Here is a 17,489-nt window from a genome sequence, read left to right as displayed (position 1 = left end):
TGTCACAAGATATTGTCAACCACTGCATTCACTAGATCGGAATGGGGTTCATGGTAACTTATCAATTCATTTTTTAAGTTGCTGTTATCTTTTTCATCCTATCTTGGACTAGCTTTTCCATACTCCCACTCTATTTTACGTAGCCAAACAGTTATCTGCCCTTGCAAACTTGCTCCTTTACTACCAAGTTAACTAATACTGGGCAGCCTAACAGAAGTTCCAATATCCAGTCTTTCACCACAATTCACCTACACACACTTTTCACTCACTGATTTTCTTTTTTCAATGTCATAAATATTTTGCTTTCACAGACTTTCATTGTAGGAACATCTGCCTCACATGTCAGTTTCTTTTTTTTTTTTTATTTATTAAAGAATATGTTCCTTGCTTATTCCTATCTGCTTCTGATACATTTCCATTCTCACTTTTATTTTGTTTTGATCCATTTCTTTTTTCTTTGATAGACAAGTCAAACAATAATGGCAATATGTTGCAGCCCCCTGTGTTTCACCCTACTTACTACGAACTTACTTTTCTTAGCTTCCAATTTCATTAGTCATTTGGTTTCTAAGATACTTAAATTAATTGTTTGACCCTATATTTATATACCTTATTTTACCTTCGGTTGATAAAGGATTTCTGTTATGCTCACAAAGAGAGAGCTGATTCTTCCCACCCCCCACCCCCCTTACCTTGTCCTGAAACAAACTTATCGCCAAGTATCTTGCAGTATTTTTCCTATTATTAATCTCTTAGTCTAGTCATCAATTTAAAAGTGTCAGTTGTTGGTCCCATTGTCTAATAATTTGTACATTTATACACATGAAGTTCCAATTTTTATTTGGAACATATAGACTCTGATAATCATGAATCACAGTTCAAATGGCTCTGGGCACTATGGGACTTAACATCTGAGCCAAGGCAGGATTCAAACCTGCGACCGTAGCAGTCGTGCGGTTCTGGACTGAAGTGCCTAGAACCGCTCGGCAAAGGTGGCTGGCAAATCATAGTTACCATCACATGGACAGAAATACTGTGTTAACTTTATTAAAACCTAGGGACATAGCTAAAAATGTCTTTACATAATTTCCAGTCCTGATTACTTTCCTTTAATTTAATCTCACAAATAGGTTAGTGTAACATGATGTTGACAGAGGCAAATTATATATACTCACAAATTATTTAGCTAGAGGTATCTGGTTTGTATGTCTGGGAGGGAGGACGGTGCAAGCTGAAAACTTCAAGAAAAGATAACTCATTTCATACCTGCTGGATTTAACTGCAGTTTATCTCTTCCATTTACCAACCACATACCTAATGTGCATGGCAAACAGTTTAAAAGTATTATTCTATACTCAGCATTTGGAACTATCAGTTCCTTCATGAGAGAGGAAAGAGGGATAAGTTTCTGAAGGTCTGAAAGGTCACTCGGACTCCACGACTAATGTGAGGACAAGAGGAACGAATGTGTCTATAAGAAGTTTTGGAATTTCACCTCCTGAAGGTAAAATACTGATCAGTCTGTCAGTCTTCTAGTAATTTTATGGTTTCCTCGCATGAATTTTCACTTGGACACGATTATTCTATGTTTCATCACTCACCTGAGAGATATCTCTGAATTCCCAAAGAGACACACCTCCAAATTGCCATCAGCTGTTATCCGTAAACGGTTGCACGTGCCATAGAAGTGTTCACTCATTGAGGTAATAAATCCCACGCATCCCTTGAAGCCCGGGACATGGGATGCCTGCAAAAAGAAATTGTAAGAAAATAGCTACTGCTGTTGTGAAAATACTATAAATGTGTCGCTCACCAAGTGGAGGAAGGAGAAAACGTGCATTAAGGGGAGTTTGAACGCCCTATCCTGACAATGTTAAATTTAGTGACTTAACTTCCCCGCATTTCAGGAACAACTGTAGCCATTGACAAGAAACTTTTACAGGACATTAAACTATATGTTCTGAGTCTTACAATAATTGCATTTCAGCCACTGCTTTTGGAAATACAATTTTTTAATTACACAGTTAAAATTTTGTGTACTTTTTTGTATGTTATTCTAAATAATTTTATTTATACATAACATTATGTTCTTCTTTTAGTTCAGAAGACTCAGGATACGTATGTTATTACTCCCTGAAAATTTGAATTCGCTACTCGAAGTAGTTTCTGAGATTTAGGGAAAAATGCAAGAGAAAATGTAAATTTTCAGGAAGAGTTTTTAAAGTTTTAATAGACTGTAACTCAACATATGCTTCACATTTTATTTTTAGTCACTCAGAAGCACCCTGCACCATACTGTATAGCATCCTCTTGATCTTTTTTAAGTTTTTTCTTGTTTTCTTCTTTCTGGACTCCGTAGTGGCCAACTGTGCTGCATACTCTGCTTTACCAGTGCAAACCTTGTCCATCCATTCAAATTCTCTGATGCAGTTTGCTCCAGAATTAATTCCCATATGTTGTAGCACTTTCACGCTACCAATGTTGCCATCATTAAAAGCAATATCAGCATGGCTGACCCCCACTTTAGTGTCTTCATTACAAGAAAATCATTTTTTGGTCTACATCTACATCTACATCCATACTCCTCAAGCCACCTGACGGTGTAGGGTACCTTGAGTACCTCTATTGGTTCTCCCTTCTATTCCAGTCTCGTATTGTTCGTGGAAAGAAGGATTGTCAGTATGCCTCTGTGCGGGCTCTAATCTCTCTCATTTTATCCTCATGGTCTCTTCGCGAGATATACATAGGAGGGAGCAATATACTGCTTGACTCCTCGGTGAAGGTATGTTCTCAAAACTTCAACAAAAACCCGTACCGAGCTACTGAGCGTCTCTCTCGCAGAGTCTTCCACTGGAGTTTATCTAACATCTCCGTAATGCTTTCATGATTACTAAATGATCCTATAACGAAGCATGCTGCTCTCTGTTGGATCTTCTCTATCTCTTCTATCAACCCTATCTGATACGGACCCCACACTGCTGAGCAATATTCAAACAGTGGGCGAACAAGTGTACTGTAACCTAATTCCTTTGTTTTCGGATTGCATTTCCTTAGGATTCTTTCAATGAATCTCAGTCTGACATCTGATTTACCGACGATCAACTTTATATGATCATTCCATTTTAAATCACTCCTAATGCATACTCCCAGATAATTTATGGAATTAACTGCTTCCAATTGCTGACCTGCTATATTGTAGCTAAATGATATGGGATCTTTCTTTCTATGTATTCGCAGCACATTACACTTGTCTACATTGAGATTCAATTGCCATTCCCTGCACCATGCATCAATTCGGTGCAGATCATCCTGCATTTCAGTACAATTTTCCATTGTTGCAACCTCTCGATATACCACAGCATCATCCGCAAAAAGCCTCAGTGAACTTCTGATGTCATTCACAAGGTCATTTATGTATATTGTGAATAGCAACGGTCCTACGACACTCCCCTGCAGCACACCTGAAATCACTCTTACTTCGGAAGACTTCTCTCCATTGAGAATGACATGCTGCGTTCTGTTATCTAGCAACTCTTCAATCCAATCACATAATTGGTCTGATAGTCCATATGCTCTTACTTTGTTCATTAAACGATTGCGGGGAACTGTATCGAAAGCCTTGCGGAAGTCAAGAAACACAGCATCTAAGTGGGAACCCGTGTCTATGGCCCTCTGAGTCTCGTGGACGAATAGCGCGAGCTGGGTTTCACCCGATCGTCTTTTTCGAAACCCATGCTGATTCCTACAGAGTAGATTTCTAGTTTACAGAAAAGTCATAATACTCGAACATAATACATGTTCTAAAATTCTACTACTGATCGACGTTAGAGATATAGGTCTATAGTTCTGCACATCTGTTCGACGTCCCTTCTTGAAAACAGGGATGACCTGTGCCCTTTTCCAATTCTTTGGAACGCTACGCTCTTGTAGCGACCTACGGTACACTGCTGCAAGAATGGAGGCAAGTTCCTTCACATACTCTGTGTAAAATTGAACTGGTATCCCATCAGGTCCAGCGGCCTTTCCTCTTTTGAGTGATTTTAATTGTTTCTCTATCCCTCGGTCATCTATTTCAATATCTACCATTTTGTCATCTGTGCGACAATCTAGAGAAGGAACTACAGTGCAGTCTTCCTCTGTGAAACAGCTTTGGAAAAAGACATTTAGTATTTCGGCCTTTAGTCCATCATCCTCTGTTTCAGTACCTTTTTGGTCACAGAGTGTCTGGACATTTTGTTTTGATCCACCTACCGCTTTGACATAAGAGCAAAATTTCTTAGGATTTTCTGCCAAGTCAGTACATAGAACTTTACTTTCGAATTCATTTAACGCCTCTCGCATGGCCCTCCTCACATTACATTTCGCTTCGCGTAATTTTTGTTTGTCTGCAAGGTGTTGGTTATGTTTATGTTTGCTGTGAAGTTTCCTTTGCTTCCGCAGCAGTTTTCTAACTCGGTTGTTGTACCACGCTGGCTCTTTTCCATCTCTTACGATCTTGCTTGGCACATACTCATCTAACGCATATTGTACGATGGTTTTGAACTTTGTCCACTGATCCTCTACACCATCTGTACTTAAAACAAAACTTTTGTGTTGAGCCATCAGGTACTCTGAAATCTGATTTTTGTCACTTTTGCTAACCAGAAAAATCTTCGTACCTTTTTTAATATTTCTATTTACGGCTGAAATCATCGATGCAGTAACCGCTTTATGATCACTGATTCCCTGTTCTGCGTTAACTGTTTCAAATAGTTCGGGTCTGTTTGTCACTAGAAGGTCTAATATGTTATTGCCACGAGTCGTTTCTCTGTTTAACTGCTCAAGGTAGTTTTCAGATAAAGCTCTTAAAAAATTTCACTGGATTCTTTGTCCCTGCCACCCGTTATGAAAGTTTGAGTCTCCCAGTCTATATCCGGCAAATTAAAATTTCCACCCAGAACTATAACATGTTGGGCAAATCTACTCGAAATATTTTCCAAATTATCCTTCAGGTGCTCAGCCACAACAGCTGCTGAGCCAGGGGGCCTATAGAGACATCCAATTACCATGTCTGAGCCTGCTTTAACCATGACCTTCACCCAAATTATTTCACATTTCGGATCTCCGTCAATTTCCTTTGATACTATTGCACTTCTTATCACTTTAAACATGCCTCCCCTTTCACTGTCCAGCCTGTCTCTCCGGTATACATTCCAATCTGAGTTTAGAATTTCATTACTGTTTACATCTGGTTTCAGCCAACTTTCTGTCCCTAGTACTATGTGGGCATTGCGACCGCTTATTAATGAGAGCAGTTCTGGGACCTTTCTATAGACGCTCCTGCAGTTTACTATTAGCACATTAGTATTGTTATTCCCTGTTGCATTTTGTCTACTCCTACCTCGCCGCATCTCAGGAGGTGTCTTGTCGGGCCTAGGGAGGGAATTCTCTAACCTAAAAAACCCACATGTGCACTCCACATATACTCTGCTACCCTTGTAGCCGCTTCCTGCATGTAGTGCACGCGTGACCTTTTCAGGGGGACCCTACATTTCGTCACCCGATAGCGGAGGTCGAGAAATTTGCACCCCAGATCTCCGCAGAATCGTCTGAGTCCCTGGTTTAAGCCTTCCACTCGGCTCCAAACCAGAGGACCACCACTATCGGTTCTTGGAATGATACTACAAATAGCTAGCTCAGATTCCACCCCGCGAGGCTTTCCGCCTTCAACAACTCCGCTAACCGCCTGTACAAACTGAGGATGACCTCTGAACCCAGACGGCAGGAGTCATTGGTGCCGACATGAGCAACAATTTGCAGTCGGGTGCACCCAGTGCTCTCTATCACTGCCGGCACGGCCTCCTCCACATCTCGGATGAGACCCCCGGCAAGGAGACAGAGTGAACACTGACCTTCTTCCCCGACCTTTTCGCTATTTCCCTAAGGGGATCCATCACCCGCCTAACGTTGGAGCTCCCAATAACTAATAAACCCCTCCCCCCATGTGCCTGCTCGGATCTTGCTGAAGGAGTGGCCACATGTCCACTCACAGGCAGAACGGGCGATGCCACACGGCCAGCCTCCACACTGACCCTCCGCCTCGTGCGCCGCGAACGCCGCTGAACCCGCCAATCCCCTTGGGAAGAGGGTGGCCCAATCGCGCCCGGTACCCGCAAAGATGTGTCGACAGCAGGGTCAGTGGGTGAAGCATGTAACACCTGGGGTGTACCATGCAACGCACCAGACTCACCACTGCTTGAAGACGGCTAACCGCGGCCATCAACACGTTCAGCTGTTCGCGAACAGTGGCCAGCTCCTCCTGTGTCCGTACACAGCAGTCTCACATCCTATCCATCCTAAGAAATCAATTTACTGTAGAGAGTTAATCAACTTATAACTAGACTGCTAATTCACTAAAGGCGGCTGATAGTTGACTAAACTGTGGTTACTAGACACTTCCTGTAGAAAACAATGAAAATAGCACTACCTGTCTCTGGACTGTATTCAAAACAAACACTAGCACTACTGGCGCTATGGCTGACTAAACGGACTCTCTCTGACTGTATTGAAAACAAACACAAAATCTATGGAACACTATTACTAGCACTCGACAATTAAAGCTTCCTAAAAGCAAAAACACACGGAAGAAGAAGTGAAAAGTAAGAAAAATAGAGTTAATACTTAAATTAGCGTAGCTCGCTGCACAGCAGATGTGACACAGACGGCAGTTACGATGACACTGACACTATAAGATTATTGAACGACTCATTGGGATTTTGAGTCTGACAATGCAGACACTTCTTCAATAATTCAGGATTGCCAGGTCTCTGTAAACAGGTTTTATGATATCCACAACTGCTGCTGGGATAGAATGTTTATGGCTGTATGACCTGTTTGAGTACTGGGCATTGCGGTAATTGCACCATGAACGAGATCCAGGAGGGCAAAGATGGTGTACTGGTTTATCATCAGCTGACAGTCTCTGGCAGAAGGTAGCCCATACTGCCTGCTTCATTTTCAACAAATCCTCAGTATTATTTCTAATGGCAATCTCATAATACTGTTGTAGTTCATCAATCATGTTGTCTGTCAGCCTGCTTCATATGGTTTTACCACCTGAAAGTGTCTTGTCTCTCAAACTTTGTTTCAACTTCCTCAATCTGGTACCCATCCTCTTCTGGGCATGACCAACACATTCCATTTCTGTGACAAGCTTCTCACCATAAGGCTGAGTGGCTACTACACTGTTATATGCATTTGAGTCTGCATAACCTAAGAACTTAGTGTAACACACTCCCCTTTAGTTTACAGATCGATTATAAATTTCAACAGCTGCACGGGCCTCCGTACGACTAGTTGTCCTTCATAATTTCTGTCACAAATATGCCCTTCTTCATTCCCTGATTTATACTTATAACAATGTTTGGTTAAAATCTGGAAATCTATTAGCTTTCCAGTATCCACACTGGTCACTGTAGCAACAGAATTCTTAGAACTGCAGCTGCGCTTCTACCAAGTGCCCCAAAAGCTACTGATATGTCAATCATACCATCGTTTATTTCAGCAGCTTCATTTGCAGCACCCTTAATTGACTCACATGCAGCAGATCTCACAGCAGATCCAATAAATCCTGCATACTTGTCCATTTTACAAAGTGGGCGGGGCATATACCTCACGACACACATTGTTTCTGCTGCAGTGTGTCCTTTGCCAATAGCTCTCAATCCATAAAACCACCTAATATTTATTTTAAAATAATTATCTTTACACTTATCAGAACTCCAAAATGAATGAGTATATTTACAACTGGCAGAATTAATGATAAGTTTCCTGGCTAGTCCATTTGATACCTCAATGTCTTCATGTAAACTAACTGGCCCTCCACATACATACAGCACACACATTCACATAACACCCCTGTTAGGATGTGTAAATGTATCAGAATATAACCTAACCTACCGTTTACGTGAGTTTTGTTTTGAGATAACTGTGTTATCACTATGTCTCATTTTAATCTTCGAAGCACTAATGGGTGTTTCGCTAGATACTCATGAGTTTGCCAGTATTTCATTGTCTGTAACTTCACACACCACATGCTGAACACAATGTTTCTCTTTATTCAAAAATTTATTACCATGAAACCCACATTTCTTAAAAACACTTCATTTTGGAGTCATACTTTCTGAGAGATTTACCAGTCTATTCGTCACTTTTCCTCGGAAAAACGTTAGCACTTCGATATACAAAGCATGTTTATACTATGAAAAGATACGATACTATTTTTGACACTGCTACCAATACAAACACATAATTTAACCTTCATAACACAGCAATCCACAGCTTTCTACAGGGTGGTCCATTGATAGTGACCAGGCCAAATATCTCACGAAATAAGCATCAAATGAAAAAACTACAAAGAACAAAATTCGTCTAGCTTGAAGGGAGAAACCAGATGGCGCTATGGTTGGCCTGCTAGATGGCACTGCCATAGGTCAAACTCATATCAACTGCATTTTTTAAAAATAGGAACCCCCATTTTTTATTACATATTCATGTAGTACGTAAAGAAATATGAATGTTTTAGCTGGACCACTTTTTTCGCTTTGTGATAGATGGGGCTGTAATAGTCAAAAATGGTTCAAATGGCTCTGAGCACTATGGGACTTAACTTCTGAGGTCATCAGTCCCCTAGAACTTAGAACTACTTAAACCTAACTAACTTAAGGACATCACACACATCCATGCCCGAGGCAGGATTCGAACCTGCGACCGTAGCGGTCGCGCGTTTCCAGACTGTAGCGCCTAGCACCGCTCGGCCACTCCGGCCAGCTGCTGTAATAGTCACAAACATGTAAGTATGTGGTATCACATAACATTCCGCCAGTGCGGACGGTATTTGCTTCATGATACATTACCCGTGTTAAAATGGACCGTTTACCAATTGCGGAAAAGGTCGATATCGTGTTGATGTGTGGCTATTGTGATCAAAATGCCCAAGGGGCGTGTGCTATGTATGCTGCTCGGTATCCTGGACGACATCATCGAAGTGTCCAGACCATTCGCCCGATAGTTACATTATTTAAGGAAACAGGAAGTGTCCAGCAACATGTGAAACATCAACCACGACCTGCAACAAATGATGATGCCCTAGTAGGTGTTTTAGCTGCTGGGGCAGCTTATCCACACATCAGTAGCAGACAAATTGCGCGAGAATTGGGAATCTCAAAAACGTCGGTGTTGAGAATGCTACATCAACATCGATTGCACCCGTACCATATTTCTATGCACCAGGAATTGCATGGCGATGACTTTGGATGTCATGTACAGTTCTGCCACTGGGCATAAGAGAAATTACGGGACGGTGAAAGATTTTTTGCATGCGTTCTATTTAGCGATGAAGCATCATTCACCAACAGCGGTAACCTAAACTGCCATAATATTCACTATTGGGCAACGGAGAATCTTACGATGGCAGTGACAAGTGGAACAGCAGCGACCTTGGCAGGTTAATGTATGGTGTGGCATTAAGGGAGGAAGGATAATTGGCCCCCATTTTATCAATGGAATGCTGATTTCCTGCGTAATGTTCTACCAATGTTACTACTAGATGTTTCACTGCATGACAGAATGGCGATGTACCTCCAAAATGATGGATGTCCGGCACATAGTTTGTGTGCGGTTGAAGCAGTATTGAATAGCATATTTCACGACAGGTGGATTGGTCGTCAAAGCACCATACCATGGCCCGCACGTTCACCGGATCTGACGTCCCCAGATTTCTTTCTGTGGGGAAAGTTGAAGGATATTTGCTATCGTGATCCACCGACAATGCCTGACAACATGCGTCAGTGCATTGTCAATGCATGTGCGAACATTACGGAAGGCGAACTACTCACTGTTGAGAGGAATGTGATTACACGTATTGCCAAAGGCATTGAGGTTGACAGAAATCATTTTGAGCATTTATTGCATTAATGTGGTATTCACAGGTAATCACGCCGTAACAACATGCATTCTCAGAAATGATAAGTTCACAAAGGTACATGTATCACATTGGAACAACCGAAATAAAATGTTCAAATGTACCTATGTTCTGTATTTTAATTTAAAAAACCTACCTGTTACCAACTGTTCGTCTAAAATTATGAGATATATGTTTGTGACTATTACAGCGCCATCTATCACAAAGCGAAAAAAGTGGTCCAACTAAAACATTCATATATCTTTACGTTGTTGTTGTTGTGGTCTTCAGTCCTGAGACTGGTTTGATGCAGCTCTCCATGCTACTCTATCCTGTGCAAGCTTTTTCATCTCCCAGTACCTACTGCAACCTAAAATTCTTCTGAATCTGCTTAGTGTATTCATCTCTTGGTCTCCCTCTACGATTTTTACCCTCCATGCTGCCCTCCAATACTAAATTGGTGATCCCTTGATGCCTCAGAACATGTCCTACCAACCGATCCCTTCTTCTGGTCAAGTTGTGCCACAAACTTCTCTTCTCCCCAATCCTATTCAATACTTCCTCATTAGTTATGTGATCTACCCATCTTATCTTCTGCATTCTTCTGTAGCACCACATTTCGAAAGCTTCTATTCTCTTCTTGTCCAAACTATTTATCGTCCATGTTTCACTTCCATACATGGCTACACTCCATGCAAATACTTTCAGAAATGACTTCCTGACACTTAAATCAATACTGGATGTTAACAAATTTCTCTTCTTCAGAAACGCTTTCCTTGCCATTGCCAGCCTACATTTTATATCCTCTCTACTTCGACCATCATCAGTTATTTTGCTCCCCAAATAGCAAAACTCCTTTACTACTTTAAGTGCCTCATTTCCTAATCTAATTCCCTCAGCATCACCCGACTTAATTAGACTACATTCCATTATCCTTGTTTTGCTTTTGTTGATGTTCATCTTATATCCTCCTTTCAAGACACTGTCCATTCCATTCAACAGCTCTTCCAAGTCCTTTGCTGTCTCTGACAGAATTACAATGTCATCGGCGAACCTCAAAGTTTTTATTTCTTCTCCATGAATTTTAATACCTACTCCTAATTTTTCTTTTGTTTCCTTTACTGCTTGCTCAATATACAGATTGAACAACATCGGGGAGAGGCTACAACCCTGTCTTACTCCCTTCCCAACCACTGCTTCCCTTTCATGTCCCTCGACTCTTATAACTGCTATCTGGTTTCTGTACAAATTGTAAATAGCCTTTCGCTCCCTGTATTTTACCCCTGCCACCTTTAGAATTTGAAAGAGAGTATTCCAGTCAACATTGTCAAAAGCTTTCTCTAAGTCTACAAATGCTAGAAACGTAGGTTTGCCTTTTCTTAATCTTTCTTCTAAGATATTACGTATTACACGAATATGTAATTAAAAATGGGGTTCCTATTTTAAAAAACACAGTTGATATCAGTTTGAGCTATGGCAGTGCCTTATAGCAGGCCAACTATTGCGCCAGCTGGTTTCCCCCTTCGAGCTAGACAAATTTCGTTCTTTGTAGTTTTTTCGTTTGACACTTATTTCGTGAGAAATTTGGCCTGGTCACGATCAATGGACTACCCTGTATATAAAAAATTACCGATTTTATTAGGTCTTGAAGTAATGCATGTAAAAATTTTAACATTTTCAACTGGTGTAGATTATATTTTAGAAAATAAAATAAAATACTTCCCACGCAAGTTTATAAGTAATATACATATCATTTTATTTGGAAAATTGCAAATTTTATAATCAGATAAAAACCCAAAAAAGTGAAAAAGAATGTTTTCCCCTTCTAACTCCCCTTAAAGTTATGGAAATGTGCAAGCTTTTGGAGCCAGTGGCTTCTTCTTCTGGCAGAAACAATGAAGGGGAAGGAAAAGGGAAGAAAGAAAAGGCTTGTCAAGGTTTAGGAAATGGGGAGAGTTGCAGAAAAGCTGCAGAGAAACCCAGGCCAGGACAGACTTACTGAATGGGATGAGAAATATGTAACTAAACCAGTCCATCTCTCATACCACCAGCAGATGTGAAGTATTCTTGTGATTGGTAGTAAGTCATAAACATTAAATTATTTTCAATGTATGTTCATATGTAATACTGCACGTACCTTTGAGGTATCATTGGGCCCATTGGGAAGAGGATCAAAATTAGGCCACTGCTTTCTAATTATTTGGAGCATTTCATTAAATGAGACCATCTTCCCATCATTCCATTTGTTGCCGCTGAAAGGCATGTACTCAATAAATCTTACATCAACATTTTTCTCTTTTGTTAACTCCACAAAACTGCACACTTCATCTTCATTAAAACCTCGCATTACAACACAATTTATCTGTGGAAGAAAGACACCATTAAAAACTTGGTATCAGATAAAGCATGGTTTAAACAGAGTTTGAAAGACTTTTTGATAGGCAACTCATCCTACTCTATAGATGATTATCTGTTAGGCCAGCTTAACTAAGAATGTCTGTTAGATTTCAGTTCTGAGAGCACTTTGTCATAACAGTCAAGATTATGTACTTTTTGTTTGATAAATTTATTAATAGTGCATAACAATATTTCAGTCTGACAGCGTATCAATTCTGAAAATATTAGCTGTTCCAGTTTGTATTGTATTCACCTAGTTTGCCAATCTCCTGACAAATGATCAGGGTATTTAAATGTTTTATATTTTTTATGTTATACTTTCTGGCATGTTACTCACCCATGAGAATCATCTCATGTTTTGGGTCTTGGAACAAAAGCTGAATCTAATCTAATCTAACCTACAAAATAATGGTTCTACAAGTCTGTTGTTATATTTGTATACCTCACTGATTCTGTTAAATTAATCTTTTTCTCTCTTTTTGGAGAATGTCTGAATTTATCTTAGCATGCCAAGCTGTTAACCTTCTTAACAATTTACGAAAATTAAACTACATACATCTCCGATCTTTTTCCCCACTCCAACGCACACATCTTTTGCTGAAGGTATTATTTTAACTATTACATTAAATTAAGAAGCTTTCTTGAAACTGTGCTGCCATTTGTGAAACAAAGTTAAAAGTGTTCTCAAGATAAAAGGTCTTCACAAAAGCAGCATTTAGTATCTGTGCAGGTGGTAATACTGACAGCCTTCATATAAACAAACCCAAATGGTAGAATATCCTGCTTTACACATACACGCAATGGCAGAAAAAAGGAAAAGAGCACACCTTTCATTCAAGCATTGAATATATAAACTGATGAGACAAAACACTATGACCTCCTGTTTGATAATGTGTTTGTCCACTGTTGGAACACAATACAGCAGTGATTTTGTGTGGGACAAGTTCAACAAGTTTCAGGTATGTTCCCAGCATTATGTGAGGTATGTTCCCAGCATTATGCAGCACCGCATGTCTAAGCACAGGTCATGTAATTCCCATAAATTGGAGATCAGTGGTTTCTGGGTGCAGAACTGGTATCTGATAGCATTACAGATGTATTCCATCAGATTCAGAAGGGGTGAATTTGATTCTGGCCTCGTGACACTGAAAGTCATATTGTTGAAACATGTCACCTTCATTAGAGACATGGTGCAGACAGTGCACAATAATGTTCACACAGAACAAAGCTGTTATGGAGCCTTCAGTTACTACCACAGGACCCACAGAAGACCAGGTGAATGTCCTCCATAGCATAATATTGCTCCCACTGGCCTACGTCTGTAGCAAAGTGCACCTTTCAAGCACCAATTCACTCTGTTGACGGTGTATGTGCACAAAACCGTCAAGCAGGTGTAATGCGAAACACGAATGATTCAACCAGATGACACATTTCTATTGATTCACTGCCCAATCGCAATGCTCCTGAGCCACAGAAGTTGTAATTCAACAGTGTTGTCAACATGGGAACATACGGGGGTTGTCTGCAGCAGAGGCCTATGTTTAACAATGTGCAATGATTGGTGTGCTCTGAAATACTCGTGCTTCCACCAGCACTGTGTCATCAGACGTGCCACAGAAATTAGCTTCCTCAGCCGAATGTCATCTTTTTCAAAGGAACCATCCCAGCATTTGTCTTAAATCATTTAGGGAAATCAATGAAAACCCAAATTTTGATGGCCCGATGGGACTCGGGTCCGTTGTCCTCTCGAAGGCAAGTCCACTGTCTGACCACTGTGGTGGCATGACCTAGTCTTAATTAAGCCAGAAAATCCTGGGAAATGCTGACATACTTATTGATTTAAGATATAACAATTTAAAACAATCCTTTCATGAATTTCACTACAATTTTCTGCTCTTTTGAAAAAAAATTTCTTTTAACTGTTTTGATTATGTTTATTATGTTTAAATAATGATGGCAGTCTCTATAAAAGGGCAGTTTGACTTTTAAGTTTAGTTATACTGTTTTAAACTACATCCTTCATCTATTTGTCCACCCAGAAGTGCTATAGGATATAACTTGAAGACTATGGTGAGGTGGTGGGGGACGGTCATGTGTTGAGAAGGAGGTGCTGCCAGAAATGAAGTGTGTGAGGTGACGTTATTGACACTGCATACAGGGAAAATAAAAATACTCTATTCCATATTCATTTACAATCTACATCTGGCCCCCATATGGTTTTACTTTTCTCCAATAAGAAAAAAGAAATTGTCAGTAACTGTCTTTATAAGGTCTTATAAGGAAACAAACAATAGAAAATCTAGGCTGGAATAATGACCATATTATGAAAAAGATACATTGCTATTCACAGTATACAGGAGATGTTAGGTCACAGACAAGCACAACAAAAAGACTACTAAACACATAAGCTTTCGATCAGAAAGTCTTCTTCCAAAGTGGACAAAACACACACACACACACACACACACACACACACACACACACATGACCGTTGTTTCTCCCATGATGCGCAGTTGCTCCCAGTTTGGCCCTAGCAGCCAGAGACAGTGGTCATGTATGTGTGATCTGCATTTGCGCGCATGTGTGTGTGTGTGTGTGTGTGTGTGTGTGTGTGTGGAAGGGGGGGGGGGGGGTTTGCACCAAAAGCTTACGTGTTTAATAGGTGGTGTATTTTTTTTTTTTTCCCCCTGCCTGCAACACAACATCTACAGTATACAGTGAGTGCCAATCTATCATTTGATAATACTGTCGTTACCACCTTTCCAAGAGGCATATTGTGGAGGAATCCGAAGGGCTCTACTAATTTGTACAAGAGGAAGGAGAGCACAATCTCAATGTAAGTTTTTAGAAAACTGGTATGTGCATTACTTCTGCAAACCTTTCAGAAAGGACATGGTATGCATTTCATTCAGCAAGATGAGTAATAAACAATATTAGCAATACTGCATCAAACTTGTTCACTTTCATCTTTGGATTAAACATTCGATTTCAGATCGTACAGAATTTGGCAGAATCAAATTTTGGGGATATGTGGAACTGGGACAATGGCATATTTTTTACCCATTCAACAAACTAAGCACTGCTGATTGCTACTTTTATTGTGTCTGCTGCTGCAATGCATATATGAAACTATAAGTGCAGCATCTATGATGGAATAAAATGTTATACAAATGAAACTAACAGGCACAGTGAAATAGAGTAGTATGGCTCATCATTTCGGTCTCACAGATTAGCAGGTGTTGACTTGAAAGATAATACTTAAGAAGTTGAATCCAAAGGAGAGGATGTACCGTATTTACTCAAATCTAAGCCGCACTTTTTTTCCGGTTTTTGTAATTCAAAAAACCACCTGCGGCTTAGAATCGAGTGCAAAGCAAGTGGAAGTTCTGAAAAATGTCGGTAGGTGCTGCCACAACTAAATTCTGCCGTCGAATATATGTAGCGCTACACAGGCATGCTTCGTAGGCACAAAGATAAATAAATACTGGCGCCAAAACCTCTGCGTCAGTAAATAAATTTAAAAAAAAGGTGGAAGACAATTTTCATACATTATCCAACGAAGTAAATACAAATTCCGTATTGTTCATCTTCGAATGTAGCAGAACTTCAATGTATTATGAAAATCCGACTGGCAAGACTGTTTGGGATGTTTGTCAATATGGCCAACTCTACGTTCTGAATTTTTTCCTACCTGTGAGAAGAGATGGTTGCTAATAGGAACCTGATGAAATGTGAATCACATGCAGTATTCTCTTCATCATAAGAGTAATACGAATATAAACATTTTGCCACGTATTCTTTCGTGTTTGCTGCTATCTTATTTAAATCCTGTCTGCCTAATAAACTACGAAACTAGAGTGAGACAACAGCAAACACGGAAGAATATACATATCGTGTCATGTTTATATTCGTATTATTCTTATGCCTAATAGTGATACAGTCAGAAATGAAGCACGGCAACTGACTAGATTTTTAAATCTAAGATGACTCTAATTTCTGTGCAGAATTTGATGTACTGAAGAAGCGGCCGCAAAGATTTTCAAATGGAGAAAAATTTTTGCCTAACTCTCGTTCAGAACATGTTCTATCATACGCAGTCTGTTATTTGGTTCTTGTTGATCATTATCAAAGAAAGCAGCAGTGTAAGTAACAAGAAATAGTAGTCTCTTGCCATTGTTCCGCTAATGAGATGATTTCTCTCTCTCTCTCTCTTTTATTTTATTTTATTTTTTTTTTTTTAATTGTAGGCGGCGGTAGCGTGCACAAAAGCAAGCCATGCCGCGAGCGATGACAGTCCGCAAACACACACTATCAGAATGCGACAAACAATGCATGACACAGTATAGTAATGCATTTTCAGCTTAGAGTGACATAAACGCCTATAACAAGGAAAACGGCACTAATCAGATCAAAGCAAAATAAGCAATCGATTCAAACCAGACGAAGCATGTGAAAAAGGAAGGGTACCAGTATAAATACGGACGGAGCGCCCGACGCATAGCAAAGGCTACCTGGTAAAGCTTAACTGCTAAGCTTACGACTCGAACCAAACTACTGTAGCTGTATCGTCAATCATTCGACCTAAGTTGTGTCTCATGTTACAATGGACCGACTTTGTTTCGATTTGGAGGTGCGGCCTAAAACTTTTCTCTCCCCTTGAACTTTGAGTCTCAAATTTCAGGTGCAGCTTAGATTCAGGAATTTTTTTTTTCCTTCCTTTATTTCGAGTCTCATTTTTCAGGTTTGAGTGCGGCTTAGATTTGAGTAAATATGGTAGGTGGTATTTCAACTAATTCTAACTATGAAATAAAACAAAGTACAGCAGGGAGCTCTGACAAATCAAAGAGCAGCGATGAAGATTCTGATGAATAGGAAAGTATGAGTTAAGAAATAAGATGCTACTGAGATCGTAAATTTTTGTTGTGTTGATGAATCTGTTAACAAACATATTCAAAAATGCACTGAAACATTGGCACATGTAGTGTTGGGAGGTGATAAACTGTCATTACTGTTAGAGGAGCTCCATATTTCTTGCTGTTCTACTCCTACATGACACTGTATCTGAAGGTATAGAATGAATCTTCACTAGCTAGAGAAATGGGTAACACAATTTTACAAGTCTCTGCTGTCATGTAATCTCTTCAGGTAAATC

General features: G+C 40.0%; 1 protein-coding gene across 1 annotated transcript; it reads right to left on the bottom strand.

The window, feature by feature from the left end:
• Positions 1 to 368: 368 nt before the first annotated feature.
• LOC124742265 (molybdenum cofactor biosynthesis protein 1-like) lies at positions 369 to 12,928 on the bottom strand. Its single transcript, XM_047248793.1, has 6 exons — positions 12,894 to 12,928; positions 12,785 to 12,812; positions 12,078 to 12,302; positions 1,602 to 1,747; positions 693 to 738; positions 369 to 455 (listed from the first exon to the last, which is right to left on the bottom strand). The coding sequence occupies exons 1-6, from the start codon at positions 12,926 to 12,928 to the stop codon at positions 369 to 371; spliced, it is 567 nt and encodes a 188-aa protein (XP_047104749.1).
• Positions 12,929 to 17,489: the final 4,561 nt, after the last annotated feature.

The sequence above is a fragment of the Schistocerca piceifrons genome, unplaced genomic scaffold, assembly GCF_021461385.2.
Source record: "Schistocerca piceifrons isolate TAMUIC-IGC-003096 unplaced genomic scaffold, iqSchPice1.1 HiC_scaffold_2281, whole genome shotgun sequence".
NCBI classification, from domain to species: domain Eukaryota; kingdom Metazoa; phylum Arthropoda; class Insecta; order Orthoptera; family Acrididae; genus Schistocerca; species Schistocerca piceifrons.
Note: the sequence above shows the minus strand (reverse complement) of the source record. Positions and strands in the feature narration are given on the sequence as shown.